The sequence below is a fragment of the Astatotilapia calliptera genome, chromosome 20 (genome assembly GCF_900246225.1).
Source record: "Astatotilapia calliptera chromosome 20, fAstCal1.2, whole genome shotgun sequence".
Taxonomy (NCBI): domain Eukaryota; kingdom Metazoa; phylum Chordata; class Actinopteri; order Cichliformes; family Cichlidae; genus Astatotilapia; species Astatotilapia calliptera.
In genome coordinates, this window is record NC_039321.1 from 19,649,878 (window position 1) to 19,669,535 (window position 19,658).

The window sequence follows — 19,658 nt, forward strand, 5'->3', positions numbered from 1 at the left end:
ATTCTTCCATCTTTTCTACCTTTTACCACCTTCATACCTAACACATCTTCCACCCCTGTTCAAGCAGTTGGACTGTTCCTCAACTCTGGTCTGCTCTAACTCCCCCTGTCTCTCCCTCTCTCTTCATCGACCACTCTGCTCTTTAAACTCTGCACTAACTTGCCTCCTCCTCCTCTTCTGAGCTTGGCCCTGGCTGCAGCTTTCCCCCTGAGATGTGACTGCCTGCAGAGAGTGTAAGAGCGCGATTCTGAGATAATATGTGTGTGCGTCTATGAGCAGAAGTTTGATTGTGTGCTTCTGGTTCTGTGCGATAGAAAGTGCGCATAGTTGAGTTCACCCTTTGTGTGCGGGTGTGTGTGTGTTTGAGAAAGTTTGATTTCAGTCAGTTGGAGTTCATTTCTGTGTGTGTGTGTGTGTGTGTGTGTGTGTGTGTGCTGTACCCTCAACCTCCCTTTTCCCTTTGTAGCAAACCAGATTGCATTAGCAGTACGTGGGTGCCATGGGATCTTGATAAAAGTAAGCCACAGGTTTAACCGCCCCTCCTGCCTCACACACGCACACGCACACGCACACGCACACGCACACACACACACACACACATGCACACATTATGAGCCACTGGTTCCCTCAGGGCAACTCACCAGCTAGCAAATCATTTATCACACAGTAATGGCTCTGATGATCTCCCTCCCTCCCTCTCTCTGTCTCTCTCTCCGTCTCCCCATCTCTCCACTTAAGGGGTTTGCTCTAGATTCTCAATCACAGGACCGCTACACATCCCGATCAGACACATGTATGTACATTCTCAAGGTGTTAACACATGTTGAAAGGATTCCCAAGTATAAATAAAACCTCTCTAATCATCCAGAGTCATATAGTCGTGCTTCCACACAAGCACCATTTGGACTTCTTTCTTATTAGTAGAAGATCAATCTGTGAACCAGTTGCAGAGTCTGCTGATATATCCTCTGGGGAGGGTATTTCAGGCCAAGATTTCCTGGGGTGTGTTCCTGCAGGCTGCTTCAGTTTGTTCACCATGAGATGAGGATAGCTCATCAAGAGCTTTTTCATTCCAGAAAAAAAGCTGAGTTTAAACCAAACACTAAGTCAGTTGCTGCTTTAAAAGAATAGACAGTAGTCATTTGCATCAGCACCATGATGTTGTCCGCTGGTTTTGGGCTCTGGGATGTTAATGTTTTGATTGACACTCTTAGTGGTTCCGCAGTGCAGTTGTTTACACATTTGCCAAACAAGAGAAAGATTCCCAGTTCGATCCTTGGAAAAGAACAAATCCCTTTGGGGTTGTGTCAGGAAGAGCATGTGGAGGAAAACTCTACTTAATCAAACAGGTGGAGCTATCTGTGGTGGTGACTCATTGTGAATAAGGGAGCAAGTGAAAGTAGCTTTTTTTATCATCTCTCATTCTTAGGAGCTAAGGTCATCAGTGGATAAAATCTCTCACAAAAGCTCAAAAGAAGAAGAAGAAGAAGAGCTTTCTGAATCTGTTAGAACTGCGACAGCATGCTAATGATGTAAAATGAAATGCATGCCTTATAATGTTTGTGAAACGTATAAACACATTAAGTTGTGCTTATAGAGAGGGTTATATGTGTGTGGCGGTTTCTTGGCTTAGTCCTATGACTTTCTGGAGTCTCTGCTGGTTGCCTAGCAACCTCACAATGATGAGAAGACTTCTTATATACTGTACAGACATGTGAGTTTCTTCTAATCTTACTCTTGGAAATAGGGTGAATGAGCACTAATGTGAGTTTTTGCCAATTTCTTTGCTTTATGTTGTTGAAAGCTGAGAACATTAATGGATTCGAGACCGCTGGTCAGACAAATCAAAGCAGTTTAAAAATGTCACCTTAGGCTCTGGAAAATTATATTAATTTGTGCTTTACTACATGGGAATTAATTGATTAATCAAAATTAAAAAATAATAATAAAAGGAATCAACAAATTAGTAGATAATAAAACTAATTAATTCTCAGCTTCTGCCTATTGAAATGCAAATTTTTAATCATTCACATTAACAAAACAATTTCACAATTTCCTAAATCTATTTTGCTGCTCTTCTGTTGTGATAACAAAAGGCCTTTTTCATTTTCTGCTGCAAATACTCAGTGTTGGGGACACATGCGAGAATTTGATTGATTCTCCTGCTTTGCATGGTAAAAATAGAACCTGTGTGTGGTTAGCATTAAACAGTAATAGTCACCAAGGCTGAAGAAGGAGAGAAAAGAGCACAACTGAAGCGAGGCAATCTGAAAAAAGAAAAAAAGAGCTTCACTGCTTGCTTAAAAGAAATAGCAGCAATCTTCAAAAGTGAATAACTAAAGAAAGAAAAAGAAACTGAAAGATTATTGCTGGAGCGAGTGTCGCACAAACAGCAGTGAGCAGCGAGTGCTCACGCTGGACTCGCCAGTGTTGGATCCTTATTTTCTCGCTCATCCCTTTGGTAGCCCCTTCTTATAAATCTTCACAGACTGGCCTGATTCGTAAACATGAAGTGTTGCATAAAAGACCTTAATCCTCAAAAATTCAAGCACGGCTTCATTTTTCTGACATTTTGGGGCTATTGGTGTGTAATAATTGCATGGTATGTAGCAGTTTGAGCTTCTCAGATGTTTTCTTTGTTCCGCTCTTTCTGTGTTGTATATCTGATACGAGATGAGCCCTGACAAGCAGAACTACTCTTTTTTAGCTCTTTAAATTTTCACACTAAGAAATTGGGCCTATATTTCATTCTTACTGGATTTGGAGAAATGTTGTGTTTAACTTGATGAAACCAGCCTTGATGTGATCTGCACAGCTGTGCACTTGCACTCGGTTTAATGATCCAGCGATGCCTGTTGTAAGAAATGACGCCATAGATCGGATGACAGTTTGTCAGGTGACCTCTTCAGCGTGTGTGGTTCATTTGTTGCTATGGAGAAGGGGAACATATGATCCGACCTCAGGTCCCCGGGGAGTCGCTGTGTCCTGCAGGGGCTCGTAAGGGTCAGATGGCAAAGATGTGGATTGGATCAACGGGAATGGGAGGTGTAGGGGGCTGGGAGGGGTGTTGTTGCTGGAAACATGAGAGTCGGACTGGGACTTGGGGCGGAGGGGACGAAGAAAAAGAAAGAAACTGGATATTGGAAATCTCCCCCTGCTTTGGATGCAGGTGGTGTTGTGGTCCTGGCCCAGGCTATGCCAGTGTAGAAATTGCCAGTATGTTATCATTCAGGAAATGTAGTGGCATGTGGAGAAATGAAAGGGAGAGGTAAAACTGACAGAATGCAAATGGCTTGCAGGTGTTGGAATGGAAATGAAATGAATGGCAGATGAGGTGTTTCTGCTTGCCTTATAGAAATACAGTGACAGAAGTGACCCAAATTGTCTGAAGGACTGCTTCAAATTGCTGCGAGTGAAGCCTTGCCTCGTTTCGTCTCCGTCTTGTTCTTCTTCTTTCTCTTCACTGTATTTGAGTGTCTCTTTTTTCCTTTCCCTCCTTCGCTGCCAATCTTTTTTTCTCCATTTATCCCTCCTTGCTTCTCCCTCGTCATTGGAATGGTTTCTGAAACGAAATCTTGCAAATCACCATTTTTCAGACCACGGCAATGTGTTTTCTGCATATGAGATGTTACCGTAGCAACAGGGCAATAATTCATCCCCCTGCTGTCTCGTACAGAATGCGTTGCATTAATTTGGCATGACATGTGAGACCTGGGATATCATTTATGCTCTCTGTACCTGTGCTAGTAGACTGATGCAACTGTAAGTTGGTCTGCAAATGGATTTCACTTGTTTTGTTGTTGTTGTTGTTTTTTCTTTTTGATGGTGGACAGTGGAGAGGGGTCTCAGAGTGTCCTGGCAGGTGACTGACAGTGTGTCATGTGCGAATTCTCCCTGTAATACAGATACGTTTCCTTCAAATCCCATTCTGGAAGCTTAATCCACATTCACATTAGTCTTCTCATAGAGAAGAGTTTTCTTCTGAGAGGTGCTTCGTTCTGACCCTGTGTCCAGACCTTGTTGTTTACCTCACAGATTAATATGCACCTCAGGATGCTGCTGGTGCAGCCGACTTCTAAATGTCTCTTTTGGTCCATCGGCATGATTTTCACTGTCGTTGTTCCTCTTCATTTACCTCATTTATCAGTTTGTTACCCAGATGAATAATGGATGAGGAGGCTTGTTGCCTCGGCGACATGCCAAGCTCATGATTGTCACGCGTTCACTCACAAAACTCATGTCCACTATCCTCTTTTGCCTGCGAGTGACTCCTCCTCCGCCAATTCTGGGTGATACACGGGTTGACGTATCAGCACGCAGTGTTTCTGCTGTGATTGAGTCTTGGCAGCCGTGCACTTCGAGACATTGAAGTGGGAGGTCCATTAGGAAATGACACATAGAAATCTATATGAGTATGAATGGATTGGCCCTCTACTGTGAGACTGAGCCATCACCTATTCCATTCTTCGAATGAGTATGTGGTTATCCTCATTCAAGGGCACGTGTAAGCCTTGCACTATACTGGTGTGCTTTGGACAAATCACATGTTTTTTACAGGCCTTCTGGCCTCCAGCAATACAGAGCTTTGGACTATGTCAAAATATAATGGAGGAATGTGAGGATGTATGATCACCAAAGCTAAAACGCAACTTTTTGTAGATTTACCGATTGCTCGGGAAATAAAAGTTAAACCATAGGAAGGCCCAAACCAGTACTGGATTTTTGAGCCTTAGTTAGATATAAGTATTCCATATATTTATTGTATGTACACTGACATGACTTTCCAGAAAAGAGTGAAAATGATGGGGTTGTTGCTTTCAAACTGTCCGCGTTGTGTTTTACAGACTGTATTTCAGCTTAGTGGGGCTGTGTCAGGTGGTAATCACTAATGAATATTTAAAGTTTTGTCTCTCTGGGTGTTGCTGCTTGCTGATGGATACAGAAAATGGTTCTTCATTGTCAGAAAGGTGAACCAGTGGAAGAGCAAAAATGTCCATCATGATGAGGGTTAGGTTTTGCTACGTTTTCACTTGACTTTTTGCGAAGCGGGTTACAATGAAATGAGCCAAAGCGTGATGAGTGACAGGGTTTTCATGCCCGCAGGGTGTGATGGTGTATCTTTTGACATGAAAAAAAGGACTGAATGAACACTCTGAATAAGTGAATCTTCTGGTTTGGCCCTAAAACATACCATCTGTAGACTGCTTGACCTCTCTCCCGTCTGCTTAGCTGGAATGCTTCTCTGCATATCTATATTTTCAGGCCCTCTGTCCAAACATTAGAGCCCAGAATACAGACAAACAAGCATACTGCTTGAATTAATGTGAAAGCTTAAAAATTGCTTTGCTCTGTGAGGATTTAGCTTTGAACCTCCGCCTTTGTCGACACTACTTACAAGCTAAAATTGAAGCTTATCAGAAGGGAGGATTGAGGTGTTTCTCCTGTGACCCAGCATCAGAACGAATGGTACTTTATTGATCGTTGTGTACAAATTCTCTTTTCTCCTGTCCCATCATAGATGGAGGTCAGAGATCAGGCTCTGCAACAGGGCAGCACTCAGGAACTGGGTACAAATTACAGTCATGCTCAAGGACACTTTGGCAAACAAGATATTTGTTAAAGCAAAAGTTTGGGGCTTCCAGAAAATGGCAGTCTAGACAACACGTGAAGGAGAGGTCACGAAACAGAAGCAAATCCTTCAAACTGGCTCTTTCAGAAATCTCAGTGTGAAATGTCTGGTTTTTTTGTAGATGCACTTTTAAAACATCCATTGAAGCAACCTGTTTCCACTCTAGTATTCTTTCTTGTTGCAAATTTTTAGCAGTCCATTTAATTTAACCCTCCAGCACCTTGTGGCATTTGAAGGAAGAAATGTCTGTCTGTGAATTTATCTCTTGTCAAGTGTGTGAATGCCAAGACAGTGTGCCTATCTTGTATGAGTGCATGTGTGCTTGAGACTCTCAAAGCACTGTAATGTTGGAACGATGAAGCTAAAGCCTTGTGTTTGACAGACATTGGGGCTGTAGCAGGACATATTGTGCTCTTGCAGACGTCTGAAGAGTCAAATGATGGTTCTTTATTGGTTGCGCTCTTCTCTCTCCATCCAATAATGGCCCCCATTCCTGGCGTGGGTTTGCTTCGAAATGATGCAAAAATCTATGAAAGCACTGACCGTACAGTCCCAGAAACTCAGGATTTAGTAATGCAGACCGTTCAAGAACAGGAGAACCTGTTTTGCCTTTGCTGCACTGACACAAGGCGGACCACAGTGGCAACCATAATGGCTGCCATCCACATTGTTTCCACATATGGTCTTGCTTAACTAGGCTCACATTCACAACTTTAAAGCCTTTTGAAGAGTCTTCAAACACAGCTTTAAGAAATATAAGTATATTTGTAACATCTGCTTTGTTAAATTAAAATGTAGTCTGAACACTGTGGATAACAGTGGCTCCATAGTGTACTGGTTACCCATTTGCCTAATATTGTGAGACCAAGAGGTGATCCACATCCTTGGGGGTTGTGTCAGGAAAGGTGTCTGGTATGAAAACTTGCCAAATCAGATGTGTAGTCATCTGCCATGGCAGCCTTTTGTGATAAAGGGAACAGCTGAAAGAAACCTCTATTAAGGTCTGTACAACAAATTAGCAGCATAAAATAGGGGCGTAATGTCCTAACGTTCATTAATTTCTAAGGTTAGAAAGCAGCGAAAATTGCTATTGCAATATCCACAGCCCCAGGTTATGTTTTCAGATACATTGTTAAGTCCATAACATGAAATTAATCACCAAATTAAAGGTTAAGTGGACAAACTGAACTCGCATTACTTAATGTTATACTCCCACTTGGGGAAACTGGCTAGAGACTGCGACACAGCAAAAAATTATTGCCACTGTATGCAGTGAAATTGCAATTTTGCTACCTTTGAAGTGATTACTTTAAAGATGAGGGCAGTGTCTGTGACCACCTTCAAAGCGACTGGTGCATCAAGACAGTGATAAATAAGTTTGCGATAATATGGCGATTAACTGTGAGAAATCTGAGAAAATTGTAAGTCTGTTGCTGTGTGTTGCAAATTTGTTGCCCTCAACAGTCCAGTCAGAGCCTCATAGATGTTAAACAAATTCAGGAATTCCTCTACAAACAGGTACATAGTTGATGCAGGATGGCAAATTTTTGAATATATCATGTAAAATAACAATTAACAACCACCAACAAATTATGTTTTAATTCCGGGAGGGGGGTTTGAAGAGGTCATATAGAATTATGTTTTCATCAATTATCCAATTTTTTTTCTTCCTGTAGGAGAAGAGTAATTGATGGACGGATTGATCGCTGAGTTTCTGTGTATGTCCCAGCTGAATGTACAGACTATCCATTCCAAATGGATTAGTCTCATTTCATTATCCCAGGGTTGCTAATACTTAGTGTACCTTATGCGCATTTACACCTGGGCTGCATTTGTTTTTCGTCTACCAGAATAAAACCTTCCAAACACTGGATGCATTTTAATACCTGGTGCTAAGCGGGTCATTCATTTTCCTGACCGTGATTGCAGCCAGAAAACAGCTATTTCATCATTGCGGCACCATATTTTCATTAGGCTTCTTCTTCTAGCACACAGCCTCGTGTGACTGCACTCTTATCAAAAGAAACTAGAATTATTTACCAGGAAGGGGGGGAGAAAGTGGACTAGCACAGAAGCTGTCTTGTTTGAGAGAATAAGTTGAGCACATGCTGTCTGATTAGGCATATAAATAATTTATAGTCGTTCATTTATGGACTGCGTCTCAACAAGAGGGTATTGCTCGCCAATTAACATTCCCTCTCTGCCCTCTCTCTGAGAAGATTCTGCTCGACGAGCAGCCAGCCGCCAGCGAAGAGCTGAGAGGAGAGAAAACGAAAGGGGGAAAAAAAAGAGGAGGAAGGGAGTGGGTTCATAAGTATATATGCAAATGAAAGGGTCCCGCTGTATAATAGCTTGTCACTGTCAGCTCAGATGCCAGAAAGCCAATCAGGTAGATCTGCTTGTTTACAATATGTATATGTCACCGAGATGTATGGCGAAATGTCACGCTATATATAAACAGAGGTGAAGGCAACGGTAATTATTTGTTCATAAAAGGCAGGATTGTTGATGTAGAACACGAGGGATTCACAGCACAGAAGAACATAAGGCGTTTGATGGAGCTGAAATCTAAAATAGAATATTCCTACTTCAAGTCAATGTGCATAATGTTCTGCTTCAGACGTGCTGCTCATTAACCGAAACCTTTTTTATTTGCAAGAAATCCTGAAGTATCTTTCACTTTTTGTGGGCAGAAACATATCCCTGTGGCCTTAGCATGCAAGCTTTTGAAACTACACTTTCTTGAATTTTGGACTTTTTAACATCACCGCGAACCTTCTCAGCGGAGATAATAAAGTCTCCCACACACTCCTCCATGCATTATTTCGCTACCTCCTGTATGTTGCCTCACCTCTGCAGATGGCTGGGTGTCTGTGCATTTTCAATCTGTGCCAGTACAATACTTGAGAGTCGTTAGAGACGTGCATGCATGCATTTATGTGTCTGTGTGAAAGCGAATTTCAGAGGCGGCTACATTGTAAAATCGATGCAAATTAGCACTGTGCGGGCTAAAGCGAAGGCGTGTTTGTGCACGTTGGAAACCTTTGAAGAGTGTATTCAGATCCAGAAATATCCAATCAGACACTAAGTAAACAATGCTTCAAAAGATCTGTTATGTCTATACTGACCGCGCTGTCTAACTGTCCTCTGTCTACACCAGTTCAAAGTACTACTGGATTTAAGCCATGTTGAAAGGACAGCTCTCAGCTCATAATGACTTATCATCACGAGTCTCCCGCTACTTTCTGCGCCTGACCAGGCCGGTGTGACTTGGCTGGTTCCCCATGACAGATGGCTGACTTGGCCTGAGACTGACATCTGTATCATCCTTTAGCTGCATCAGCCTTGCCTTTCCTGTGTAAAGGCTGTCAGAGCCAGCCACTCCTTCTCTGATTCCCTGCTCCTAGCCATCCAGTGCTGCTGCCACAATTGGCTCCATATGCCAGCCACATGGAGAAGTGTCACTCTCCGCTAACTCTGCTTGCAGCAGCCAAGAGCTCCCAGGTTGCGATCTCTCTCTCTCTTTTGCTCTCTCTCTGTCTCTCGCCCTCTCCTCTTCCCACATTTTTTTTTATGTCACTCGTCTTTTTTTGCCATGTAATTCTCTCTCATTATTTCACTGTCTGTGCCCGTCCATTGGAATAATTTCCTACATGGCCATTAAGGGAAAAATGTTGGTGCTGAAGACCTGAGTAAACAGGGCAAGGCAGTGAAGCGGGGAGGATATTACATCCTGTAATCATTGTTGTTGTGGGTGTTGATGTGCACAAGGGGCTGGCTAGAAAATCAGAGCTGGCTAATAACAACTTACTTCCCCGTGAATGAGTTCCTCTTTATTTAGACGACTGTTGGAAAAGAAAGGAGAGGGTCAGCGAGCAGTAGCCTTGAGAACATCAACATTCAGGAGAGAATCGGCGTCTTCTGGCTCCAGATGATCCCTGAGGCAGAAATTTTCATTCTCATCGTATGAACTAGGGAAATTAGTGTCCAGCTGTGGACAGGTCCTGGTTAGGGCCCCAGGCTAAGAGCTGCCTCAGCGTAGGCTGAAAAGCAGGTCATGGCAGCGTGGGATGGAGTGGGAGGAAGAGGCTAATGTGCCCAGAAGTGTTGAGTGTGGACAGGTGGATCGTTTTGGCTGCGACTCCTCTGTGGTTGGCTAAACAGCCTTAGCTGGAAGAACGGCTTGTGGACTAGAACAGATCACAGGCTTGCAATCGAGAAATGGCTCAAAGGAACATAAACGCTAGATTTTAAGACGACCCGAGTGCTGTGATCAGTGGATTTGTGAATATTAGCTGTGGGTTGTTTTCGCTTCAATCAGCGTCATAGTGTGTCCAAGTTGACACCGAACGCAGGCCGATGTGTCACACTGTGACTCACAGTGTGTGGAGCCCACCCGGTGTGGGAATGCTCTCATTCACGCTTACATCAGTGCCGGACAGTAGTACCATCATCCACTGACTCAGAAATAGAGCTGTCATAAAAACAGAATTTTCACTTTGACACAGCAGCAGATTCATTATCTGAAAATTTTTCAGCGCGACTAAAAAATTGTTTACTCGTGGAGTGATGTCAAACCGCATTTGTAACAGATTTCGCACAAGCTATTAGAGTCAACAGACAAGAGTCAGATCACATACATGTCTGTTTTAGTCATCTTGTTAAATGGAGGATGATAAATGTCAATATAATCCAGAAGAAATGTGATTAAAAATGATGAACAGAAGCCTCAGAAAGCTTGAAAAGTAATTATACACTTAAGTCTGTGTAGCCTCTCAGTCATCTGGGTCATGGTAGCCTTAAAAGCTTAAAAAGAACAGAACTGGACTTCTTCAAGTTTATGGAGACGTTTCACCAGCTGCCGTTTCTTTATTCTATTAAGACTATACAATTAAACATTCAACCCAGTGGCACCCCTCTATGAAAATAATTTAATGCAAACAAGTACAACCTTTTCTGGTAGAAACTTGAAATTTAGCTGTTACCGACAAACTTTCAATTTCAATTTAGTTCAATTCAATTTTATTTATATAGTGCCAAAACACAACAACAGTCGCCTCAAGTCACCTCATCATCTGTCCTTTATATTGTAATGTACACAATAATAATACATACAGAGAAAAACCCAACAATCATATGACCTCTATGAGCAAGCACTTTGGTGACAGTAGGAAGGGAAAAAATCCCTTTTAACAGGAAGAAACCTCCGGCAGAACCAGGTTCAGGAAAGGGCGGACATCTGCTGCGACCGGTTATGGTAAAAGAAGGAAGACAGTATAAAAGATATGCTGTGGAAGAGAGCCAGAGATGAATAACGAGTATGACTGGGTGCCGAGAGGTCTATAAACACAAATGTCCATCATTCTTTATCATAGTCCTATTAGCACCGAACCTAGATGTAAATATATGAAGCCATTGCAGTGCCCAGTGTCAAAATGTGACACCAGCAGAACGCATGCCACCAATTGGCTAGTCAATTGAATCATGACAGGGCTTCACTCACGAAAATTCAAGCTGCCATTTAAGCTGGCAACGAGGGAAATGACTCCACAGAAAAATAAAACTGTGGTCCTGGAGTCTGACAAAAAGCCAGTGAAGTAGAGGTATAGAGGTATACCATCGCCTCGACAGCCTCCATTGTAATGTTGTGTTTGTGTCGCTTAAAAATGACGTCACAGGACTTTGAGGCGCATTAGTATAACGACCAAAATACACATTAGGTGGTACTCAATTGTAATGGAAAGTGACCTAAACTGAATGGAGTCAGGCCATGTCAGGGAGATACTAGTGGAAAAGCGCTATAAGTCTGTCTAATTTTGAAAATTTGTGTGTTATCTAACACTACTTTGCAGCTATCTGTGCCTGCGCACACATACAGCAGCTGTACAGTGTATTTATGCATCGTGCTAACCAAGTTTCCATGTTAATAACTTTGCACTCAACCTTCTTTTTCAAATGTGTTGACTTTTGGATTAAAAAAAAGGAATAATTTGTGACCATAATAATAATAATGGATTTATATAGCGCTTTTCAAGGCACCCAAAGCGCTTTACAATACCACTATTCATTCACACACTGGTGGAGGCAGCTACAGTTGTAGCCACAGCTGCCCTGGGGCAGACTGACAGAAGCGAGGCTGCCATATCGCGCCATCGGCCCCTCTGGCCAACACCAGTAGGCAAGTAGGGTAAAGTGTCTTGCCCAAGGACACAACGACCAGGACAGAGAGCCCAGGGATCGAACCGGCGACCTTCCGGTTACAGATGCGATTCCCAACCCCCTGAGCCACGATCACCCTAATGATGATTTGTATAAAGCGATGATAAAAACAAAAGGAATAATTTTGAGAAAACCACGGGGTAGCTAAACTAGAGGCTTTCCAATCGGGACTAAACAAACCACTGGGTGATGTTCCGGAGCCTACATGCATCTTTTATATACAGTCTCTAATTAGTGCTTCTTTTTCCTTTTTCTTTACTGTGAATCACGTCCTACACGATAATACATTTAATACATTCATTGGAAGTAGTGTTGAGTTTAGGTTGTCATCATCACACTGGTGACTTAACCATCTTGTTTTCATCTCCCATCATCATCTGTCCTTTTACCTCCAACTCTTTTTCTTGATCCCCTTTTTAGTGGAGGTTAATGCCATTAGCGGTGCACAGCTGTGTGGGGCCCTGGCCTCCTCATTGCTGAATGAGCTCCGCTCAGCTTGGAGGCTTGATGACAGGGAAATCTGCAATACTGTTGGGCGGTGCAGTGAAGTCTGACTTATGATGATTGGAGTTAATACCGTAGCAAGACAATCAGCCCACCTGCTAGCATCCCTCCGCTGTCGCCCACTGGGTAAGGAAACTGGGCTTTCGTCCATCAGCTCCGGCCACGCAGCTCGATGCACATGAAGAATTCCACACTGCCCTTTAATGTCCACCTAATAACCTAAGCAACATTTGTGGCTTTGAACACATAGTTTATAGCCGAATTAGATGCATTTATGTGAAGTGCCACTCCAGTGATTTAATGCAGCGCTGAAGGAGCACATAAATACAGTACGTAATGGGAAATGGCTGTCAATAACTCCTGATTGAGCTCTGCGATGCCATTGGCTGAAATAACTCCCCATTACTGCAGATTCTAATTGTCCATAAACACATATGCACCAAAGAATAATGAAACACAAAATGACAAATAATGCAGTAAATTATCCTCGAAATGAGACACACACAAATAGTTGAGTGGGCCAGTGGACGCAGCCAATTTAAAAAAAAAAAAAAAATCCTTTCTAATTTTTAACAGACTTTCTTTTCATCAACATCATTAACATGCTTATATACAATGGACAGCAGGAAAGGGTGATCTCTGATGCCATTAGTGAATGCAGCAGCTTCACCTTTGATAGCTCCTGCTTTGAAAAACGGTCAGAATCTCACTCTAATGGGATGTTGATGTATTCATCAACAGAGATGGGGTTTTTTTTTCTTTTTTTTCTACACAGCCTACCATACAAAACTGTTGCTGATGTGTTTAGTGTTAGAAATTTACACAAAGTTTTCCCCAAACACATCATTTGATAAACGATTCAGCTGAAGACCTCATACGTATTTCATGATCCGGGATAGTTGTGTGTGAGTGAGCTCTGGAAACTGTTTTCACCCGAGTCAGGCAGAGAGCACGGAAAATAAGCCTCTAATGCCATCAAAATAGTTTAAATGACTTTGTTTTATGCATTCACTTTGGAGTCAATTCATTTCTAACAAAACTGCATTTTCTGGCTCGACTCGGTGCTTAGTCACCTGTACCGCCTTTGACAAATTGCTTTCTGTAAGCCTGTGCAACAGCAGAAGTGTCGGCGATGCAGATTTGATGTTCGGTCCTTTAATTCTTCACATGACGGCTGCGTTTTGTTCTGCTTCAGACAAAGCGTGGTATGTAAGTCCTTACCTGCTCCTAACAAATTACATACAGTTAGAGTCTATGAGATGCGATCAGAAAGGGAAGAGATGCATAAAAATCTAAATCCTTCCTTGAAGGCGGCACTTCATCACCTGAAGTGCCGCCACCACCTCTGGAGGTGCGTGTCCTCCAGAGGTGCTGGAGGACACGCACCTAGCATTGTATCCTGATGCTCTTGGTGGTTTGTCTGGCCCATTTGATCCATTCCCTGAGATTTGTGATCATCCTTTAGAGAATTGGTTAAACACACTAACACCTCCCACTTCTTTCAAAGCACTTAGCCCATAGTGATAGTTTAACCTAGTGGTACTCAAAGTTTTTCAGGCCAGCTACACTTCAGAAACCAAAAAAGTTCTTTCCTTACGCCTCTGCTATGATCAATTATTAATCGTTATTAAAAATAAAAAATAAGAGCATCACGAGACGCCATCGTGTCTATTTTTCACCTGGGTTTCCACACTGCATCTGCAGTGGCTCCTCGCCCCACAGTTTGAGGATGTCTGCAGAGGTGCAAAAATATTACCATTTATGCTGTGAGCCTTAACCCCGTGGCTGTGCGGCTTCAGCGTAGCGTGTATGAGAAACAAAGATGATGCAAAAAAGACAAGAAATTTAGCCTTTTTCACTTTGATGCTTGTAAGTAAATCTCAAAAGAAACAGTCTCTTTTCTTGTCTCCCTTCAATTGAGATTTCTTTTTGGCCTTTGTGGGAAAAATTGTCATTCTGAGAGGGCCACAACTATTTTCACTTAGATCAATTATATGAGCACTGGCCAGCAAGAAGACCGGGATGCAGCCTGAGCTGCTCAGACCCACGTGCAAAAACTCAGTAAGCACACACACACCTTGATGTAAGCGTAACTGTCAATCAGTTATTGAACATGACAAATCTTTCACCCTCTGCATAAAGATAATTCACACACGTGTGCATATCCGCACAGATATCAACTTTTACTTCTGCCAGACCATTAAGCAAGAGAGCAGCTCCTTCGGCTCCTTAATGGAAATTGCCATTTCAAAGCCTTCAGAGAGAGATGTTAACCTTGTGCGATACTTGTGGCATTAAAAATGGATCAAAGCAGCTGAGCTTTGATGTCAATGGAAGATTTTATTTGGGTCGTGGCATTAGAGCAAAGAGCTAGGCTGACTTCTTAGTGCCCTCTGCTGGGAGAATTTGGCATTTTACTCATGATCAAAAGTCTTGTGATGTTGTCAGGTTCCCATGCTTGTATTGTAAGAGTATTTTTTAAGCTCTTGCTGCAATTCCCAGGTCTCCTACGAAAAAGACAAAGTTATAAATGAAGGTGTAAACTGAGACAAAAGAAAATTAGAAAGCAGCTGTTGCCTCTTTCTTTTCACTCAGTCCATCAATCAGGTTTTGTAATGCTATATGAGAGCTGATATGGACTCGCTGGGGTATCGTGTCTGGAAATAGACAGAAACATGGTGGGGTGCTTCTAGGTGGGTGGCGTTGCTTGTTGATGATGGATTCAGGAGAGGGTGAGGTTGGAGGGGGGTTGAACTTTTGACCCTCAGCAGGCAATTTTTTAAAAATCCAGCTCCCTCGTGTTAGAGCTTCCCCTCAAAAAGCTCGGCTTAAACCTGAGAAAGAGCAAACTGGCCAAAAATATAAAACCGACTTTGCGGGGGAAGCAAGATCACCAACCCCATGCGCGGTGTGTGTGTGTGTGTGTGTGAGAGAGAGTTGTGTAAGTTTGTAGACTAAAAACAGACAGAGGGAGAAAGGCAGAAGGAGCTTTTTTACTATATGTATGTGTTAGTTTCTGTCAGACAGAAGAGGGAATTGTGCGGATGCACATGCACCATCAGTGTGTATGTGCCTGTGCACCCTTGTATAAAGCGGTGAGGTGGTGGCGGTGGGGTGAGGAGCGAACTGCAAAGATGGAGATGGAGACACAGATAGAGAGAGTGAAAAAAACCCCATAAATAATTGATGATAGACACCGCCTTGCATCTGCCGCCTGCTGCTGTTGAGTTACTTCAAAGTAGATATTGATGCAGGGTCTTGCTAAAACACAGGATAACCACCCATCCAGTCTGAACTCATTATAGCATTTAGAAAAAACACACAGTTGTACGTTGCAGTTTAAAAGAGCAAAAATGACCTTCTGTGAAATAGAATAGCCTCAGATCATATTCATTCCTTACTTTCTTTTTAAAGAAACCCTTTCCTTGTTATCATGAAAGTCAGGGAAAAAGATCCAAGTGGGAATCTTAATTAATTGCATATAGTTACCGTTAAATTGATGTGGAGTTTTTTCCCGGGCTTATATCTGCGCTAGCTTTGCATATTGGTGACAAGTGGGTTAGGCTGTTTGGAGAGTGTTAATACATGATTGACTTTAATGTGTTTAAGTTTTGCTCCCTCCTCCTTCCACGGGCCTATTTTCTCTCAGTTTGCCTCATTAAATCTTTGTGGAAATTCTCCAGCTCTTGTGGAAGAGACTTTCTTTTGATTACGCTATAAACAAATGGAGGAGTTGGTTGACATCTCCCAAGACTGTGGCCCTCTTTTGTTTTGCTGCTACACTGTTGCTGCCCCCCCACCTCACTCCCCCGCTTTGACAGGACTCGAGTACTACTCCCCGAAGCTTTTATTCTTGCTCATTTTCTTTTCCTTCAACCAACTAGGAGCCCTCCTCCCTTCTTGCCTTTGTTAAAGACAGCCCCTCATCTACACTCCCCCCCCCCCCCCCACATCTATCTCTCCCCCCCTCTCTCTCTTTCTCACACCATCTCTCTCGCTTACTTATTATGTGCTCATCCGTTCCGCTGACTGAGGGCTGAGAGAGGCGTGCTCAGGAAGACACTGTTTGGAAAACCAGCGACATGTCGCTGCAGTTTCATCCACAAGAAAAAAAAGAAAAGAAAGGTGGACAGAAGTGTAAGGAGTTGCTTTTCCCATGGCCAACACTCCTCCTCCCTCCCGTGTACGTCCCTCTCGCGCTGTCTGTCTGCTGACTTCTCTCATTGACTCTCTCCTGCGTGCCTCAGTTGGCTGACTGAGTGCACTGACACCGGGACCACTACCTGCTGCCTGGGGATTAAGCGCGCTATGAATACCCGGAGCCTAATTTGTTGTTTTGGCTGCCAGTGAATGTTGGATACGCACGCAGGAGAAGCTGGAGCCACAGCCTTCTGGCCAGGACTCTCGGAGCGCCTCTGGACTGAGATATCCCAGTGAAAAAGGGGACTGGATGCTTGGGCAAGCGTATAAAAGAGAGGCAGCAAACACAAGAATGAGAGACAATGCTGGACAAGTTATTTTTCTGAAAGGTAAAACAGCAGAAGCCAATTCAGCCTAATTCTTACAAGGGTCAGCGAGAGCCTTATCCTCTCATTATTTGGCTGGAATTTTTTTCACGGGCTTCTGACACAAGGAAATAATGCCCAGCAAATCCCCGCCTCGAGCGCCTCGCTTCATTCCCAACCACACGGAGGTTTTTTCTCCTTTTCTCTCTATGAGGTTTTTCATTCATAGCGTCGCTGGATTTTCTGTAGCTGCTTAGGAAGCAAACAGCTGTGGACTGACAGGTTGAGCAGGCGATCGCTCGCCTCTCTAACTTTTTCCCCTCCTCTCAGCCACTTCTTTTGACCTGCTTTTGGCCCCAGCTCTCCAGAAGGTGTAAAGGTGGGGGCAGCTGCTCTCCCCCCTCCATGCGACTCGATTGGAATAAAAGGGTATTGAACCAGCGAGGAGCGGCAGTCACGCAGGACAAGCGGGGGAGAGAAAACACAGACCATCTCCATATGGTTGAGTGAGAGGCAGCCAGCTGCCTTCTAACCATCCTCCAAATCACGCGGCGGAAGATGCAAGGTGCTCCGGTGATGATGTCAGATTTGGATGGGTTTGGTGTGCGGCGGACCGCACCGTAACCAGGCAAACAAGCTGTCCTGTGGATACAAAAAAAAGTTGTGTGCAGTTTGAAGCTGATCATCGCTGATAAGAGCACTTATGCTCCGATATTCCAGCATGCAACAGCCACAAGGAAACTTAATGAGATCTGCAGCCATCACCTCTTAGGGAAATACTTGTGATGATGTTTTCGGCGAGCGCCAGGCATTGGCATTCGTTGTAAAGGCGTTTGACAAGAGAAGAAGAAGAAGAGGGGAGCACTCCTCCTTTGCTAATTATCAATCAGGGTCACAGCAAAGAAAAGATTCCTTCTGTGGATTTATCGTCTGTCTGCTCTGGAAGTTTTTCCCCTTTGGATATCTGACAATCCAAACGCACAGATTCCTGGTTTAGGTTGTACACCTCACAAGCGCACTAAACGCACATATTCAGCTACATTAATCACCACCCAATTAAATCCACACACGTTTGCTCTGTAAGTATAAAACACACGAGAACACACACAAGCATACTTCCACATTAGAATCCCATTAGTTTGTTTTTTGTTCCAGCGGCCACAGGAGAATGGAGGTCGTGTGGACGGGTGGGGGGCTGTAGGAGTCCCTTCAGCCTGTCCTCTTCCCCAAATGGATGTTATTACCTCTAAAAATGTGCTGCTTGGAAACCGCTGAAAGCTTCCTGCTGCAATTCTCTGACAGAAACAGTCACGGGGTCTCTGCCACGGTGCACAGCTGGAACCACAACTGAAACAGCCACCATCTATTTTTTTGTTGTTGTTGTTTTTTTTGTATTAAATTTCAGTTTATCTTCACCACCTGTCACCCCTAACCCACCGCCATCATTTTTTCCAACGGGTCTTTGGGCACCCCTCGCCGAGCTCCTCGTCCTGTCGTCTCCTCTACGCTGGAGGGGCGCGGGTCATTGGAGTGGAGCATGAGCGGGTGCCACTATCCCTCACCGCCGCCGCAAGAGCGGGACCGCAGGTACCAGCACAAAGTGTCGCTGGTGGTGCGCTACTTCATGATCCCCTGCAACATCTGTCTGATCCTGCTGGCCACATCGACGCTGGGCTTTGCCGTCCTCCTCTTCCTCAATAATTGTACGTTTGTTAATCTGAAGCACACAACTCAACTGTCTGCACTGTACTGCTTTCCACTGTAATGTACGGGTCACTGTTTCGCAGTAGACTTGTTGCCATAAGTGCTTTGCTACAGAATTGAGCTCGGAAGGAATGATTTACTTATTTATTTTTATTATTATTTCACATACTACCTCATTTTTGCATTAAATGTCCTTGTCAGAGGAAATGCCCCCTTCAAAATCACCTTTAACTCTCATGACAGCCTTATCTGCGCTTGAAGTAGGGACATCAAGACAGCTAAAGTCACAGCCCCCCCCCCCCGACCCCCTTTGCTTGATTCGGTATCTGCCGGCTTCTAAGACTGCTCCTATCTCCCCTCCAAAGCCTTGGCATTTACTTTGAACTGCGCAGTGAAGTATTAAATGGCGATTAAATGTCTTTGGTGGATTTATTTTTTTTTAAGTATCTTTTGGCCCAGAAAACTCTGACCGCCGTCATCTCCTCACAATGTAAAATTCTCTTCTTTTAATCCACTGAAATAAAAGCAGCTCATTAAAAGCCCAAAGCATACAACTTGTAGGGCTGATCTGATGCTCAGCCAAGCCCATGACAGATAGGGGCTGCTTTTCAGATCCAATAGAAGCAGGCGCATGACCGAAATAGACGTTCACCTGCCACCTTTTTTTTTTTTTTTTTTTTGCACCATCGGTAACACACGGGCAGGTTTTCCCCGCTTCAGTTTGTTAACGCAGCCTTATTCATTCTGCTCGCTCTCTCAGAGACTTGCACACTTCTATTTGCGAGTGCCCCGCCTGCGTAAATCGTGCTAAAGGTGAAATTTATTCAACTTTTCAAAGTGGGCCAATATTTATGCATGACTTGCTCCTCATAATCACCTGCAAATTATAATAAGTAAGCAAACGCGTTCAAGAAGTGCAACTGTAATAGTAATTTTAATACCGCCAAATGCGATTTAAAGTGCTATTTGAGAAACATTTTGAGGAGAAAGGCTTTTTTAATTCTCTCTGGCCTACGGTTGTGATTCCACCTGTTTCTGCTGGATTTCTCTTCTCTCTGTTATCAGGCTGGCGAATGTTCTCACATATACAAAGCAAA

The 19,658-nt window shown here is 43.5% G+C and overlaps 1 protein-coding gene across 9 annotated transcripts in view; it reads left to right on the forward strand.

Moving 5' to 3' along the window:
* The window catches only part of agrn (agrin), a 274,693-nt gene that overhangs the window by 88,821 nt on the left and 166,214 nt on the right, over nt 1–19,658 (forward strand). Inside the window, exon 1 of one of the 9 annotated variants that reach the window (XM_026153158.1) lies at nt 16,360–18,560. The exons of 7 other annotated variants lie outside the window; for them this stretch is intronic. In XM_026153158.1, the coding sequence (XP_026008943.1) occupies nt 18,395–18,560 (166 nt within the window). In that variant the 5' untranslated portion in view covers nt 16,360–18,394. Of the gene's footprint in view, nt 1–16,359; nt 18,561–19,658 lie in introns of those variants that run through there. One more of the 9 variants, XM_026153161.1, reaches the window with a different exon arrangement.